The sequence below is a fragment of the Canis aureus genome, chromosome 25 (assembly GCF_053574225.1).
Source record: "Canis aureus isolate CA01 chromosome 25, VMU_Caureus_v.1.0, whole genome shotgun sequence".
Classification (NCBI taxonomy): Eukaryota; Metazoa; Chordata; class Mammalia; order Carnivora; family Canidae; genus Canis; species Canis aureus.
In genome coordinates, this window is record NC_135635.1 from 46,421,472 (window position 1) to 46,436,940 (window position 15,469).

The window sequence follows — 15,469 nt, forward strand, 5'->3', positions numbered from 1 at the left end:
TTGAGTCACTGGAAGATTTATTTCCAAATGGTGGCCTTCCCAGCCTTTAGTATTCTCAACATTACTGCAGATGCTCAGGCTGAGACACAGCCCTAGGGTGTTATGTATGTAATGCTGAGCTATGCAGTCATTTTTCCTTTCTGATTAAACCCTCATGGAACAGAAAAGTATTTCTGACAACAAAACAGTATTTCCTAGTACCGAATTACTCTTGTTCACACTCATATTCACAGGAGCAACTGCTCCTGCAAAGTGGAACAGCAGTGTGTGTGATAGGGATCCAGCGTCCGCCACCATAGTTTTAACAGAATCCTAGGAAATGCTTACCGCCGGGAACAGACCAGTGTTGCACTGTTTCTAGGTGTAAGCTCTCTCTGGTTTATTTGGGCGCTTCCTAAGTGACTGACTTGTGTTTTTACTCCCATTCTGTGTCTCTAAGAAAGGGAATCACCTCAACTGTTGAATTTTTAAGTCTAACTGTTCTTTTACCTTTTATGCCTAGAAGCCTGTTTTCTTCAGATGTAGCTTCTTGGGCAAGGATCAGTTGAGGGATATGGGAGGAAAATGAATATAAAAGATTATTAACAGGTATTTTCCCACGGGATGTATGTTCATCAGTCTAACATTTTTATCAAAGCTCTGACTTCTTGGAAAAAAAAGGTGCATTGAGTTACCTGATTTTGGAAACTGCAATTGACTTGGAGCCTTAAATCACTTCCACACCTTTGAATTGCCTAAGGCCCTTCTTGACTCAAATAAAAAGAAATCAAGTTGAAAAACAATGACATTTTGAGGCCTGATTTTCCCATTGTTTGAGTACAGAACTTTAGTCCAGAACCTCTTGTACTGTTTGGTTTTTAAATGGGAAGACTATTACTTCCTTAGTATTATGATGTTCCCTATCTTGAGAGGAAATTTTCATCTGTGAGGATATGTGCATCTGTCTCCAGCGCTTGCTCTCTCCTCAAACACAATCTTGCCTGCTGGAAGGCCTGCCCCAAGATTACATTTTAATAAACAGTAAAGCTGGGGTATTTTTTAAACAAAAAAAATATTTTGTTTTTTTCTTCTGCCTTACAATCTGTTCTTAAATTTAATTTTCAAGTGAAGACCCATACAGCTGAAATAACTTAAAGGCACAATGTGTAGTGGATTTGGATTTAGAAGATGGTTATAAAACTCATTCAGATATGTGCAAGCTGACATTTTCATTCAAGTATGTTATATGTAAAGATTTCTAAATGGATCACCTGCTTAAAACATCTTTAAAATAGTAAGAAATAAATAGCTATTATGCCTATTTTCTCTAAAAACTTTAAGTGGCCATGGCTCCATCTCCGCTGGAGGCAGGTGTACTGTCGTCACCATATCAAGTTTTAACCAGTTGTGCTTTTGCAGAGGTGTCCACTCAATCCATCTCCTACAGCAAGAAAAGAAAAATAGTCAGAATTAACCAGTCTAATTCACACCTTAAGGACTCTGGTGCCACAATCACTAGAAGTAAAGCTGGAGTTTGTGCAAAAACGTAGGCTTTCATGGTGCTGAGATCTGGATATTCACATCTATTGAGTCACTTATGGTGACAAGAAGCATCTTAGTGGGTCTGAGGAAATGAAGATTATTTCACCCCTCAGTATATATTTTTAAAGATTTTAGGGATCCCTGGGTGGCGCAGCGGTTTGGCGCCTGCCTTTGGCCCAGGGCGCGATCCTGGAGACCCGGGATCGAATCCCACATTGGGCTCCTGGTGCATGGAGCCTGCTTCTCCCTCTGCCTGTGTCTCTGCCTCTCTCTCTCTCTGACTATCATAAAAAAATAAATAAATAAATAAAATAAAATAAAAATAAAAAAGATTTTTAATATTTATTTATTTATTTATTTATTTATTTATTTATTTATTTATTTATTTATGAGAGAGAGAGAGAGCACGCACATAAGTAGGGGCAGATGGAGAAGCAGGCTCCTCCGCTGAGCAGGGAGCCCAACTCGGGGCTGGATCCCAGGACCCCAGGAACATGACATGAGCCAAAGGCAGACATTTAACCAACTGAGCCACCCAGGCGCCCCTCATCCCTTTAGTATTTGGTAAGCAGATTACACTGACATCTTGCCCATTTATTCCCCTCGTATCTTACATGGTTGTTGATGAAAGCTGTCCAGGAACTTGTTCAAGCTTACCCTCTTCTAACATTTCTTGATTTAATACTTGATTCAAGATTTGTATTCATATAGTATGAAGTATGCTCTGATAGTAATGTGTCTTAAAAATAATGTTGATGAAAAAAAAAATAATGTTGACGGAGCTCAAAAGGGCATTAGGTGCTCCTTATCACCTTCTACCACACAAGTCTCCCACAGAGACAAAACCTAGCCTTTCTACCTGAGCAGGAGGATCCCTAATAGCCTTTCCTATGGTTTGGTCACCAGAAGCACAGGGAGAAAGGATGAAAGAAGCCCTGCAGCAGGGGATCCCTGGGTGGCGCAGCGGTTTGGCGCCTGCCTTTGGCTCAGGGCGCGATCCTGGAGACCCGGGATCGAATCCCACGTCAGGCTCCCGGTGCATGGAGCCTGCTTCTCCCTCTGCCTGTGTCTCTGCCTCTCTCTCTCTCTCTCTGTGACTATCCTAAATAAATAAATAAAATATTTAAAAAAAAAAAAAAAAAAAAGAAGCCCTGCAGCAGAGAGTTCTGGTTTCCAGACCAGCAGAGGAGGCAGAGATCAAGAGGATTTAGTGAGACACCAAGGAGCTGACATCACTGGTTCTTACATTTCTGACTAAGTTCCTCACATAGGTGAGCAGGTTCTGGCTAATAAAGTTCACTGTTGTGTGAAAGACGTCACGGAGCAAGGATGGGGTGTGATCGGCCACCTTTTTGGCCAACAGCATGGCCAACATCAGCATGGTCTTCTCCTTTTCCATGTCCTTAGGATAAGTCTGCATGGCCTGCTCCAGCGCAGCAGCGAGATGCTTCCTTCTGTCCTACATGGGTAAAAACAGGGTCACATGGGACTGGGTTTACTCTGCTACTGTCCTCTGAAAGGAAAACAGCCGTACACTGTTAGGTAGAAAGACGCATGCTTTCATTTCACACAGAAGAACTTATTAACCAGTTGAGGAGGTTGGAGGAGGAAATGAGAAAGTTAATTTTGAGAGACAGTGGAAAGGGGAGACTGAGCTCACTCACTCCCTACAGTTGAACACTAATTCAGCAAACACATCCTTATTGAGCATGTGTATTCACGTTAGACGTGGAACCAAAGAAGACTGAGTTCTTTCCTGCCTCTCAGGTACTTAAAGTCAAGGACAGTTAACTGCCCAAGATATCTTAGACGCAGCTCCAGGGAGGGGGATGAAGGGGGTAAATGTCACCTTCTTGCCTACATGGGAGAAGCTCCCCATAGACCACCAGACCTGGAAGGACCTTCAAGCTCATCAACTCAGATGCAAAATTCAGTTAACATTGTGTGAGACGTCCTAAGGCAGACCATGACCACATCTACAACAGCTACTGGAGAACAGCAGACAGAGAGTGATCCCTGGAGCAGGGATACACCTACTTGCAGGCAGGAAGCTGACCTGGCTGAACCCTGGAGGATGAATATATTTCTATGTGGTGAGGGGCATTTGCATTTTCAGTGGGTAGTCAAAAGGATAGAACCATGGTCTCCTCTGAACTCCTGTAGACTCAGACTTGACAGCCTGGGGGCAGCTCTCTGTCCCACTAAGTTTCTAAAGGAAGGACAGAGTACCCTTATGGTGCCCAGCAAGGGGTAGAAGCTCTGTTAGTATTTGTATATTGATTATAACCATGAAGTTAAGACTAGCAGGCTAAATAAAATGTCGCTTTTCTTTGTCACGAGGGTGACTTGACATTCTCTACTCACATTTTTATTCAACTCTCTAAAACTGAAGAAAGAATAAGTTATTTCTGGAGGAGTCATAACATTGTTAATCTTTTTGGAGGCTTTATATATTCAAAATCTTGACTCTGACTTGAGGTTCGGGTTTCTTAAATCTCAAGTTTTAAGTAATTCTTCTCAAAGACAATTAACCATACTATGATTCTATTTCCAATTCTTTTTAGGCAGTCATGAACTAAGTCACCTCACTGGACATACATCTGTCTGAGAGGAGAGAGAGGACAGAACTTGATGGTTTAATTAACAACTGGAAACTAAAAGACAACCTATGGAATGGGAGAAGATATTTGCAAATGAGATACCTGAGAAAGGGTCAGTATCCAAAATATATAAAGAACTTACATAACCCTAAAAAACAAACAATCCAATTAAAAAATGAGCAGAGGACATGAATAGACATTTCTCCAAAAAGACGTTCAGATGCCCAACGGACACATGAAAAAATGCTCATCATCAGGAAAATGCAAATCAAAGCCACAATGAGATATCATCTCACACCTGTAAGAATGGCTAAAATCAGCAACAGGAAACAACAGGTGTTGGCAAGGTTGTGGAGAAAAAGGAACCTTTGTGCACTGCTGGTGGGAATGCAAAGTGATGCAGCTGCTCTGGAAAATATAGAGGTTCCTCAAAAAATTTTAAGAAGAACTACCATACAACCCAGTAACTGCACTACTGGATATTTACCCCAAGAATATAAAAACACTAATCGAAGGGATATATGCACCCCTATGTTTATAGCAGCATTATCTACTATGGAAACAGCCGTGTGTCCGCCAATTGATGAACAGATAAAGAAGATATGGCCTATCTATACAATGGAGTATCACTCAGCCATTTGAAACCTTGCCGTTTCCAACAACATGCATGGAGCTACAGGGTTCTATGCTAAGTGAAATAAGCCAGCCACGGAAAGACAAATACCATGTGATTTCACTCATGTGGAATTTAAGAAGCCATATAAACAAAGGGGAAAAAAAGAACACAAAACACAGACTCTTACTATAGAGAACAAACTGCTGGTTACCAGAAGGGAGTTGGGGGTGGTGGGGATGAAAGAGGTGACGGGGATTAGGAGTGCACTTACTGTGATGAGCACTGAGTCCTGTCTATCACTAAATCACTAGATTGTACACCTGGAACTTATTAAGACTGTGTTAACTACACTGTAATTAAAATATTTTAAAAACCTGACCACTGAAAAAGTTCTCACACTTCCTGACTAACCCAGAAAAGGCAGTGGTGGACTTTCTCACTTACTTCTTCCGATAGGTTCACATTCATAAACTGCATTGCCAGGTTATTCACCAGTCCTGGGTGGATGCTGTGATCCATCCTGTCCCCTATTTGGGCGAGCTGCCTGGCGATATCCTGGATGATTTCTTCTTGACTTTCGGAATCTAAACATTCAGACAGGGGCACAGAGACACAGCAGATTCAGACAACGCTCCCACCTGAGCCCTCCTCCCACTCCACCTCGTGCCAGAAGAAGAAAGGGCTTCTGCTGTGGACCAGAGCCAGCTCGTCTCCACAGCTCTCACAGTGGGCTCATGCTCCGTTCTACTAGAGCTGCAGCATGAGGACTTGGGCCCTGCCACTCAGGGGAGCAGGGGCAAAGTGCTGGGGCCAGGAAGGGTCTAAGTGAGCAGAAGACTGGGGGAGCAGGCCTCTCCCTGCACACAGGGTCAACATGAGTCTGTGAAATGAACAGTGATGCCAGGGCGCCTGGGGCTATGGGCAGCTGTGGCATGAACCTGATGGCAACCCTCGGCCAACCCTCGGGGCCGCCAGTTCTAGACCCCATCATGGAACAGGTGTGGGCCTCAGAAGCTGTTAGTGCGGCACCTCTGCGGTCAGACCAGGTTAGAGCCACACGTCCGTCCGCCAGTCCACCAGAGCTCGGCTCCTCCTCTCACTTGTTTAGGTCTGTCTACTCGAGTGCCACTGAGTGAGTCTGAGACCAACACCCCTGCATGCACCGCCCCCGCCCCCCCCCCCCCCGCCTCTCTCCTCCTTCCTCAACACTTGCGACTAAGCCATTCGCCTTACCTGTGTTCTTTGTCTGACTCCCTTGCCAGAAGGTAAGCTTCCTTATTTTTAAATGTTTTGTTTAATGTCAAATATGCGGCACTGGAAACAATGCAAGGCACACAGGAGGTGCTCAAGAACAACTGCACAAATTAATGAATGGATCCTGCATGTAGCTCCTGGTAAGCACTCAATAAATGTCAGCTGTTGTTTTTTCTTCCGTTAAATTGTGTATTTCTTCTGTGTTTGCACCTTCCCTCTGGCTTCTCAATTACCCAGGACAGAAATCTCAATCTCCCCAGTGCTTGCAGCCATCCTCAAGCAACTGTCTCAAGGTGCAGACACAACTGTCTGTCCTACCGTCACCAGTGCCACCACCTGGGTGTGGGTTCCCCATCAGCTCTCCTCTGGATCACTACAGCAACCTCCGAGCCGCCCTCTCACCACCCTCCAGGCCCTTCCTCATTCTCCATACACTCTGGGCAAGTGAGGCACTGGGTTGTGAGAGTTGAGGAGGCTCTGAGGGGGTCAGGTGTACAGCTGTGCCCCTGCAGCAAGTGCCTCCTTAAATTCTGTGCCCTCAGTGTTTCACCTGCCCCACTGCGGTCCTAACCACGACCCAGAGTCTGGCTATGATGTAACTTCTCTACTCCCTCATGGGCTCGCACCTGCTGGAGGGACAAGCTGCAATGGAGTCTCAGAGCACTTTGGGCCTTAACTTGCCCTATTCCTTCCGAACCCAACTTTATTCACAGCACCTTTAACAGGCCCCAGTTTTTCCAGTTGCAAGTGTTTGCTTAAGCTGTGGCCATTCCCTCTTCCCTGTTTCCAAAGAGCTGAGATGCACCCCTCCCTCCACAGGCCAACTCAACTGCAGTCACAGCCACCAAGGTTTTCCTGAGTCCTTGGTGTAGGCACGCTGCCCACACAGCTCCCACTGTCCTGACTCCGCCTCACCGATCTAAGCTTTTCCACCCTGTTCCAGCAACTTCAGGAATCCTGGCAGACTGAATCAGCGGCCAGATGAGGAAATGAATTCACCAGCGACACTGGTGTACCCAGCCTCTATTTTGCCTTTTGCTGCCAAATCCTGTCAGGTACTTAATCCACAGGCCACTTTTCTACCACAGGTGAGGTTAAGTGAATAGCTCCATAATCACTTTTGCAAATGCCATTTGAGTCAAGCCAGGTTTTGCAGCCTAAGGGCAAATAACAGTGTAGAAGAGCAAAGGACAGCCCAGGGGGCAGCCTCTGCTTGTAGTTACCCTTGCAGCTTCTAACAGCCAAGTCATTCCTCCCCCTCATCCCCTCTCTAACTCTTCCCAAAGGTGACTAGTTGCTCTCACTCAAGTTTAGGGCCACCCGGAAGATACGATGGCTGGATTCTAAAGCACAGATGTTTGGCACACCCTGGCTGGTAGGGAACTCCTGCCACATCCCCATCCATCCGATTTAGGATAGAGTTGGAGATCCCAAGGCTAGATTAGCTGTTGGTCTCCCCTATGGCCACTGGAGGGGAGAGCAATCTCCTAGGCCAGGAGATTTCTGGGTGGCAGGAGGCAGGACTGCACTCAGCTCGCTGCTAGGCTGGGAGGCCTTCGTCTAGATCCTCAGTGATTCTAACTAGGGCATATAGCTCATAAACACTCGGGAGTTTTCCACCCTAGAACCTGCTGGTTCAGACAGCTGGAGTCGGGCCCAAAGACTGTGTTCCTCATGGAATTCCAATGTGCCCAGATCTAGGGGGAGCTGATCCTCACATGCTTCTCAGTCCTGCTTCACCAGCCTTCGGCTCAGGATGGCCTCCATCTGTGGAGGCTGCACCAATGGCAAAGAGGAGTAGAATGGGAAGTTGGAAGGGGTAGCACAGGGAGGAGGGTGAGAAAAGGTGAGGCAATCTTGGAAACCATGATATGCTGGGAGAACTGATCCTGGGAGGACAACGGAGCCCAGCTCAAGAAGAGAGGCCTGGCTCCAAGTTCTGGCTCGACTGTGCCCTGCAGTTGTTTGATCTGGGGGTTCGTCATTTACCCATTCAGTGTCCTCACCTGGAAATTAGGTTCAGAACACTTCAATACCCTAGGTGTGTTGTGGATAATCACAGCACAATACATAGGAAAGTAAAAGCATAAGGTACTGTACAAAGAATCATCATAAACAGTGGATTTCAACTGACTGGAAACTCGGGCGGGCCTGCTCCCCCGAAGTCCTCAGGTACAGACCAAACCACCATATGACATAAATATCTACAGTGGATTGAACTCAGGGAAGCGGAGACTGAGCCCGAAGGTCCCCTCCAGGACTTTGGTTCCCTCGATGTTCCTGGAGACAGCAAAGCCCATATCTGGGGCAGAGGAGGCCACACCACATGCCTACCTCTCGCCCCACCATCCAGGAAGTAGCTGCACCGGTTGCCATCTGTCTGCAGCTCATCGTCGTAGTCCTCCTTCAGGTAAGCTGGCACGGGCAGTTCTCGGCCCAACAGCTCCAACTCTTCGTGGAAGTTATAGTTGGAGCAGTTTTGGAGGAAGCCAAACACTAGCAAATTGGTGATACGCTCATCCTGGGGGCCTGAGCCATTGCTCACCTAAGAGAAAAAGGGAGTCAGAGAAATGTGAGGGAACCTGGTCCAGGGCCAGAGGCCCTGCCTGCAGCTGAGCTGGGGGCAGCTGGGCCTGAAACAGTCTCATGGCCCAAGATGTCTGAATGACCCTGTGGGGACAAGAGGACCCAGTAGGCAGATGCCACATTTGCAATGCCTTGCTTTTGGAGGAGGAAGTTCCAAAGGCTGCTTCAGGGAAGTTGGCAAATATCATTTAGATGCCATCCTTACACCGACATGCTTTTGCTAACTCCCGTGTATTTTTCAGCAACTTCAGTCCCCCTACCAGCTATGCATCCAGCAGTCAGAAGCTCTTTTTCATAATCTCCTTTGTCAGCCAAGATGCTATTGTGCAACTAGCAGATTTTCCATAAATACTGGGCAGTAGTGACCACAGATAACATCTGCCTTTGGGCAGGCTGGTTTGCTTCAGGAGGATATGCCCTTTCACTACAGTCCAAATATAGAAGGATGGCTCCTGCTCCAACGTGAGGGGCTGGCCATCTCCACTCGCGACCTCTCCATCCACCAGCACCACTCAGTTCAGCATCTGTACTCTGGAGCCAGGAGGGACATTTCTGGGGTACTGACTGAATTTGGGACAGTGTTCTTGGCAAACAAAGGTGAGTACTTGTACCAGTGGCAGAGCCATCAGAGACCTAGAATGAAAGGGGGAATCATCCACAAGACTAGGGATATACTGAGATCTGCCCAGATAAATGTAAAACATACCTACTCAACTGTAAGAGCAGCTAAGTAGAAGATGATGAAGGTGCTGTCACATTTATTTCTGTCTTCTAAGTCCTTAATATTTTTCATTAAAAAAATTTCAGGAAACTTTTAGGATGGTTTTTAGAGGACAAATTGTTTTAAATAAATGAAATGCATAAAACACGGAGCTTATGTATTGTTATTCAGCCTTTCCTTCTCTGGAATTATTTCTTAAAAGGGGGAAAATATCACATAAACGCTCTACTGGGGATCTCTGGGTGGCGCAGCGGTTTGGCGCCTGCCTTTGGCCCAGGGCGCGATCCTGGAGACCCAGGATCGAATCCCACATCAGGCTCCCGGTGCATGGAGCCTGCTTCTCCCTCTGCCTGTGTCTCTGCCTCTCTCTCTCTCTCTGTGTGACTATCATAAATAAAAAAAAAAAAAATTAAAAAAAAAAAAATTAAACGCTCTACTGTATCAAATACTTCTGATTCCTGTATGGCGAGGCCAGGTGGCATAAGAGAGCTTAGAAACTCAAGAACATCTTTCATTTCTACCTTAAGAAGATGTCCTGGCTAGAAGAGAAGAAAGGAGGGCTGGGGTAGGGGTGTGGGCTAAATTACCACACAACTCAAATGTTCAGTACCAGTTGGACAGACACTGTTAGATGAGTACGTCAAGGACAGACCAGACTAAACTAGGTATCAGAAAGTAGGCTCAGGAGTTGATAGTATTGAATTTCAAGGACAGACAGAGCTTGTGACAAACCAAATATAAAATCGTGACCCTTGAAAAAAAAAGATTTATTTATTTGTGAGAGAGGAAGCACAAGTAGGAGGGGTGGAGGGAGAGGGAGAGAATCTCAAGGAGACTCCCTGCTGAGCACAGAGCTCAACACAAGGCTGGATCTTACGACTTTAGCTAAGTTGGATGCTCAACTGACTGTGCCACCCAAGTGCCCAACTATGACCCTTTTTGATCTTCTAGTGATAAAAGCTGAAATGGATGTTTCAGAAGATGCAAGGATTTAACAGCTATTTATCCTTTTAAATCACAGAAAAAAGTATGTTAAGAGAAATGATCAAGGGGCTCCTGGGTGGCTCAATTGGCTAAGTGGCTGGCTGACTCAGTCCATTAAGTGTCCTACTCTTGATCTCAGCTCAAGTCTTGATCTCAGAGTCATGAGTTCAAGCTCTGTGTTGCGCTCCACACTGGGTGTGGAATCTACTTGAATGAATGATAAACCACAGTATAGCAGTAGACCTGCTCTACAAGAAAAACTAAGGGAAATGTAGACACGTAGAAGACAAGAATGGGCAGGGTTAAACGGCACCAAACAGAAGGGAAGTTTGGATACAGAGAGCAGACCTTCATCAGGACACGAGAAGCTGCTGAAGTCTTTTGGCCAAGCAGCTACCATCTCTGCTGAGCCCACCATGTCTCAGGCCCTCTAGCCACCAAGCTGAAAACCACATGGTTCCCACCCTTCAGGAGAATATTCAACTACACATTAAGAACCTTCCAGGTGCCAGATGTTGCTATGTTTAGGGATTCAGAAACTGTGGGCCAAGTTTACTAACCACCAAATCCTTAGATTTTTCTGCAGATACCTCCCACAATGGCCAGTGAGAAAAGGTTGATTAACACAGTGTGGACACAGAAGAGCCCCTAGTGTTGGAGGCCTCTACAGAAGTTGGCAAAGAAAGAAGCAGAAAGACTCTATTATAAGAAGATGAATAAAGAGCTTTTAACATAATATGCTATAATTTTCTCTTCCAACTAGTTAAAAGGTAAATACAGAGAAGGCAATTTAGGTATCATCCTGTTGAAGCCAGGGCAGTGACCTATAAGACCTCAGGGTGATCACCCCAAAAAACTCTAAAGCTTCTAAATGGTTCTGAATCAGAAAGTTGCCTTGCCCTTCCAGTGCACGACCAGGCACAAGGTGGAAGGAAGAAGCCAAGGAGACAAGATAGGTCTTTGTTTTCTTTTCTTTACTGTGCTCCAGTAAGTTGTGAATGTGAGGCTCCTCTCTGCAGCACTGCCACAGGAGGGGTCAGCTGGGTCCACACTGACAGCACACACACAAAGGACAAGCTGGTCCCAGTCATCCTCACTCCCCTCCCAAAGCATTCCTCCAGAAGAAGCCCAAGGGCTGACCTTAGACTCCATGGCATGGGCAGCCTTGCAGGGCTCTGACTTGCTTCTGGCTCTGTGGACGTCCCAAGTCAGCGGCCTGGAAAAGGACACACAGACACACAGGGTATGCAGCTGTTCCCTGCAGAGATAACCCCTCCAGAACCCTCAGAAAAGAAGGGAGCCATCCTGGGCCGGGCTCAGAGGCAGTCTCCAGCCACGGCAGCCAAGCCACACCCCACCCAGCCCAACCACACTCACCCAGGCTGCTCCCTTCTCAGCATGGAACCTGGCAGCAACTGAGTGAGAACACTTTGGGGTTTTCCTCATTATAGACACTTGCCAAGGCACTGATTGCTCCAAGGGTCAGTCCTCAACCTCAGAGTTCAGCCCTCCCACCCGCAGCTCACGGTCATAAGACCTCACTGATCAGGCAAACAGGGCAGTCTAGCTTATGAATTCTTTTGAAGCGAATACTTATATTAGTGCATTTCCTACAAGAATAAAGTTAGCTGGGGCGCCTGGGTGGCACGGTTGGTTAAGCATCTGACTCTTGGTTTCGGCTCAGGTTGTGATCTCAGGGTCGTGAGAATGGAGTCCCAAGTAGGCTCAGGCTCAATGCCACGTCTGCTTGGGTTTCCCTCTGCCCTTTCCCACCCTCCACTATGCTTTCTCTCAAATAAATAAAATCTTAAGAAGAAGGAGAGGAAGAAGAAGGAGAAGAAGAAAGTTACCCAATAAAGTACACCGAGAAGTTTTCAAGGACTGTTTTATTACTATGACCACTAATACAACCACTATACAACCCTTCCTTCAGCACGCAACTATCCTCAGAGCATTCACATTAACTCTTTTGTTCCACACAACTCTGCTGAGAAGTAGGTGCACTGTGCTCTGTGCACTGTGTTGATCCTGACTTAAGGGGATGAGAGAATAAGGTTTGGGGGGTAAGAGACAGCTAGACAGGCCAGTTCTCTCCACAGGCCACATGGTTTCAATGGCGTTCATACAGAAAGAGTTCTTATCAAATGTATATAAAGAAAAAGAAGCTTTGAAAACAAGATGTTTTCTTACCATGTGGTGGCCAAGAGAGAAAGAAAAAAGAAGGAAAGAGACTATATATTTGACAATTACACAAAAGATTAAAGCTCCTTTATGGCAGATATTCGAAACTAAATAACCCATCATAAACAACTAACCAACAAAAGGCAATTGGGGATTGAGGTCAAAAAGATTATGCCCATGAAGTGGAACATACATTACATGAAAAGGATGAGAGAGCTACGCATGCATCAGTACAGAGAGATGTTCAAGACAGACTGAACAATGGTTTCTGCAGAACAGTCTCAACAATACAATCCTATCTTAAAATGTATTTGCCTGTGTATGTGTGCTTACACACAATATTAGGTTGAACCAAATGAAACAAACACTTTGTAGGGTAAAAATAGCCAAATCTGGCAATTTTATCTTCGTTCTTAAACACAGAAGAGATTTAAAAAAAAAAAAAAAAGAAAAGAAAACAAGAATAGACAAGGCACTCCTCTGTAGGAAGCAAGGGTGAGGCTCCCACATGCACGTGAAAAGGAAGCTAGAACAAGACCAGCACCAATGGAAGACAGGCCTTCTGCCACTAAGCAGCCACGCACATCTCTGGGACACAGTTACTCTCAGATCTGCCCATCTCTCTGTCTCGGGTGCTCCTGTCAGCCGTCAGGTCATGCGAAGCTAGAGGCTGCACCCCCACCCTCATGCTGGGAATCTGGAAGAGCCCCCACCCTGCTCCTGGCTGAGTGAGGGGAAAGGGGGCCCAGAGCTAAGGACTCATTCACAGGTATTTGGACAGACAGGGAACCAGCAAGAACGCTGCATTATGGGTGGTCTACAGGCCCTCCATAGGGCATGAGGCAAGAGCTGGAGCAATTATCAAAATCAGAACAAGGAACAAACCAGAAACGTCCCTCAGGAAAATAGGCCAAACCATGAAGCCAAACCATGTCGATACGTTGTTTGATGCCAATGTAGAGGTGCAGTGAACACAACCCTGGCCTCCACCTCATTCTCTCAAGAAATAATTCGCATGTGGGGCGCCCAGGTGGCTCAGTCGGTCAAGTGTCCCACTCCTGGTTTCTGCTCAGGTCACGATCTCAGGGTCCAAAGAAGGAGCCCTGTGGCCAGCTCTGCATGCAGCAGAGTCCCCTGGAAGGTTCTCTCCCTTCGTCTCTGCCCCCACGCATGCCCATGCCCACTTGCTCTCTCTCAAATAAATAAATCTTTGTAAAAGGGGGGGGGGGGGAGAGAATTCACACAAACATTTAATTGATTTTCTCCAGATTCTGATACTGTGAAAATAAAAGGAAACCGTGGTTAGAATGGAGTCAAGGCCAGCAGGAGCCAACCAACTCCCCATGAATGTCAGACCCAACAGGGAGAGACAGCGCCTGCAAGGCCCGACTTTACCACCTAGTACCACAGCAGAAGGAAGGCTTTCCTCTGGTGCAGCAACAACCCAGCCAATGAGAGGCTAGCACGAGTCACCAGTGAGAGGCCAATATACTCAGACTCCTGCTTTCCTCCTTAAAAATGGGCTTTTTGCTTTCAGCAGCCTCCCAGCTTCCCCCAGCAGTCCTCTCCTTTGCTTTGTGAATTACTGTGGTTTTGCCCTAACTTGCAATGTGCTAAACACTCATTGGACATGTTCACGAGAAATTCCAGTAGCTTCTCCTAAGCTGTTGACTGGAGCAAAATTTAGGCTTGCACAGAAGGCCTGATGAACCTGTCCATAACCATGACAATCAACTCTACAAGGTTTTTAAAGAAAGTTCTGGTCTTCCTTTTGATGTGAATCTACCTGGGTAGCGTTTAATTCTGTTTGTTAAAAAAAAAAAAAAAAAAAAAAATCTGTTTGTTAATGGGCTGGTTTTTCTCCTTGAGTTAAAAAGGACTAAGATGGAATGGGAACTACATCTGCTCCAGATTCAGTTAATTTGCCAGAGCCACTGGCTCACATCCAGGTCAGTCACCTCAAAGGAAGACTGCTAAAATTCTCAGTTTGCAACATCAGCAAATGCAGTTTCTAAACAAACCCAAAACCTCATTTCTGCTCTTGTTGCAAAGAGGCCACTAGAAAAAAGACTCTTACAAACTCAAGCACTCCAAGGGCTTTAGCCCCAAAGCCAGACTTTCTGGGATCCTGTTTCTCAAAGATGAGGCTCCAGGGAGCCACAGGGGCTCTTCCCAATCCTCCCTCTTAACTGGCTTGGAGAAACCACTCTCTGGACCAGGAATTAACATCCTTGTATCCACACTAAGAGAGCTCTACTCTCGGTGCTCAACCCCACAGCCTCTACTGCCGAGTACAGGAACACTTTTTCCGATAGGCAGGGTCTCTCATAAGCCTCCACAGGTTCCTGTTTCTGAACCTATTTCCTTTGCCTGGACCCTTTCAGAGATACACAACCTTTTCTCCTTCCACCCTCCTTCACTTGCTGGGCTGAGATTTTTTAGAAAAGTACCAGACTGGAATTTCTTTCTCCCCAAAGGGGTAAGTAATTCTAAAATTTGGCAGTAGTAATCAAAATAGCCAGCCAGAAAAATTAGATGATCCTTTGACATCTTTTTATTTTTTTTTTATTTTAAAAAATTAGATGTTCCTTCTCCGATGGCGCTATAGCCGAGTCTGGAGACATTGATCATTTATTTAGATTTACTCCTATCTATCGGATCAGTTACTTTCCTCCTTATGAGCAAAATCTTCAATTGATAATTAGCAGAATCCACAGTGTACCTCTCATCAAGATTCAAAGAGATTCCTCAAAACCTTCCTCAGCATTAATCGACACCATATAAACAAAGACACCCGAGCACTTCAAGGCATTAAGCTTGTAACTGAAGATTACCAGCCTCAGGCCTCATTACTTCCTGCCCTAGACCCGGGAATATCCCTGTTTTACCTGTGAGAAAACCCAGCGGCCAAGGAGGGAAGCCTGTCCAGGACCTCAGAGCAATAAAGAACATTGTTATCCCACGGCACCCTGTTGTCCCTAACTCCCATATGCTACTGAGATCCAT

The 15,469-nt window shown here is 45.9% G+C and overlaps 1 protein-coding gene and 1 long non-coding RNA gene across 7 annotated transcripts in view; one reads left to right on the forward strand and one right to left on the reverse strand.

Moving 5' to 3' along the window:
* BID (BH3 interacting domain death agonist) overlaps nt 1-15,469 on the reverse strand; it is a 39,845-nt gene continuing 24,376 nt past the window's right edge. For 5 of the 6 annotated variants that reach the window (XM_077871745.1, XM_077871746.1, XM_077871747.1 and 2 more), the window contains exons 2-6: nt 11,423-11,498; nt 8,326-8,536; nt 5,182-5,321; nt 2,768-2,980; nt 1-1,420 (exon numbers count right to left, since the gene is read on the reverse strand). In XM_077871745.1, the coding sequence (XP_077727871.1) occupies nt 1,409-1,420; nt 2,768-2,980; nt 5,182-5,321; nt 8,326-8,536; nt 11,423-11,434 (588 nt within the window). In that variant the 5' untranslated portion in view covers nt 11,435-11,498 and the 3' untranslated portion in view covers nt 1-1,408. Of the gene's footprint in view, nt 1,421-2,767; nt 2,981-5,181; nt 5,322-8,325; nt 8,537-11,422; nt 11,499-11,659; nt 11,698-15,469 lie in introns of those variants that run through there. The other variant, XM_077871743.1, reaches the window with a different exon arrangement.
* LOC144297488 (uncharacterized) lies at nt 2,670-6,176 on the forward strand. Its single transcript, XR_013364535.1, has 2 exons — nt 2,670-3,614; nt 4,086-6,176. It is a non-coding gene; the product is annotated as an uncharacterized LOC144297488 (long non-coding RNA).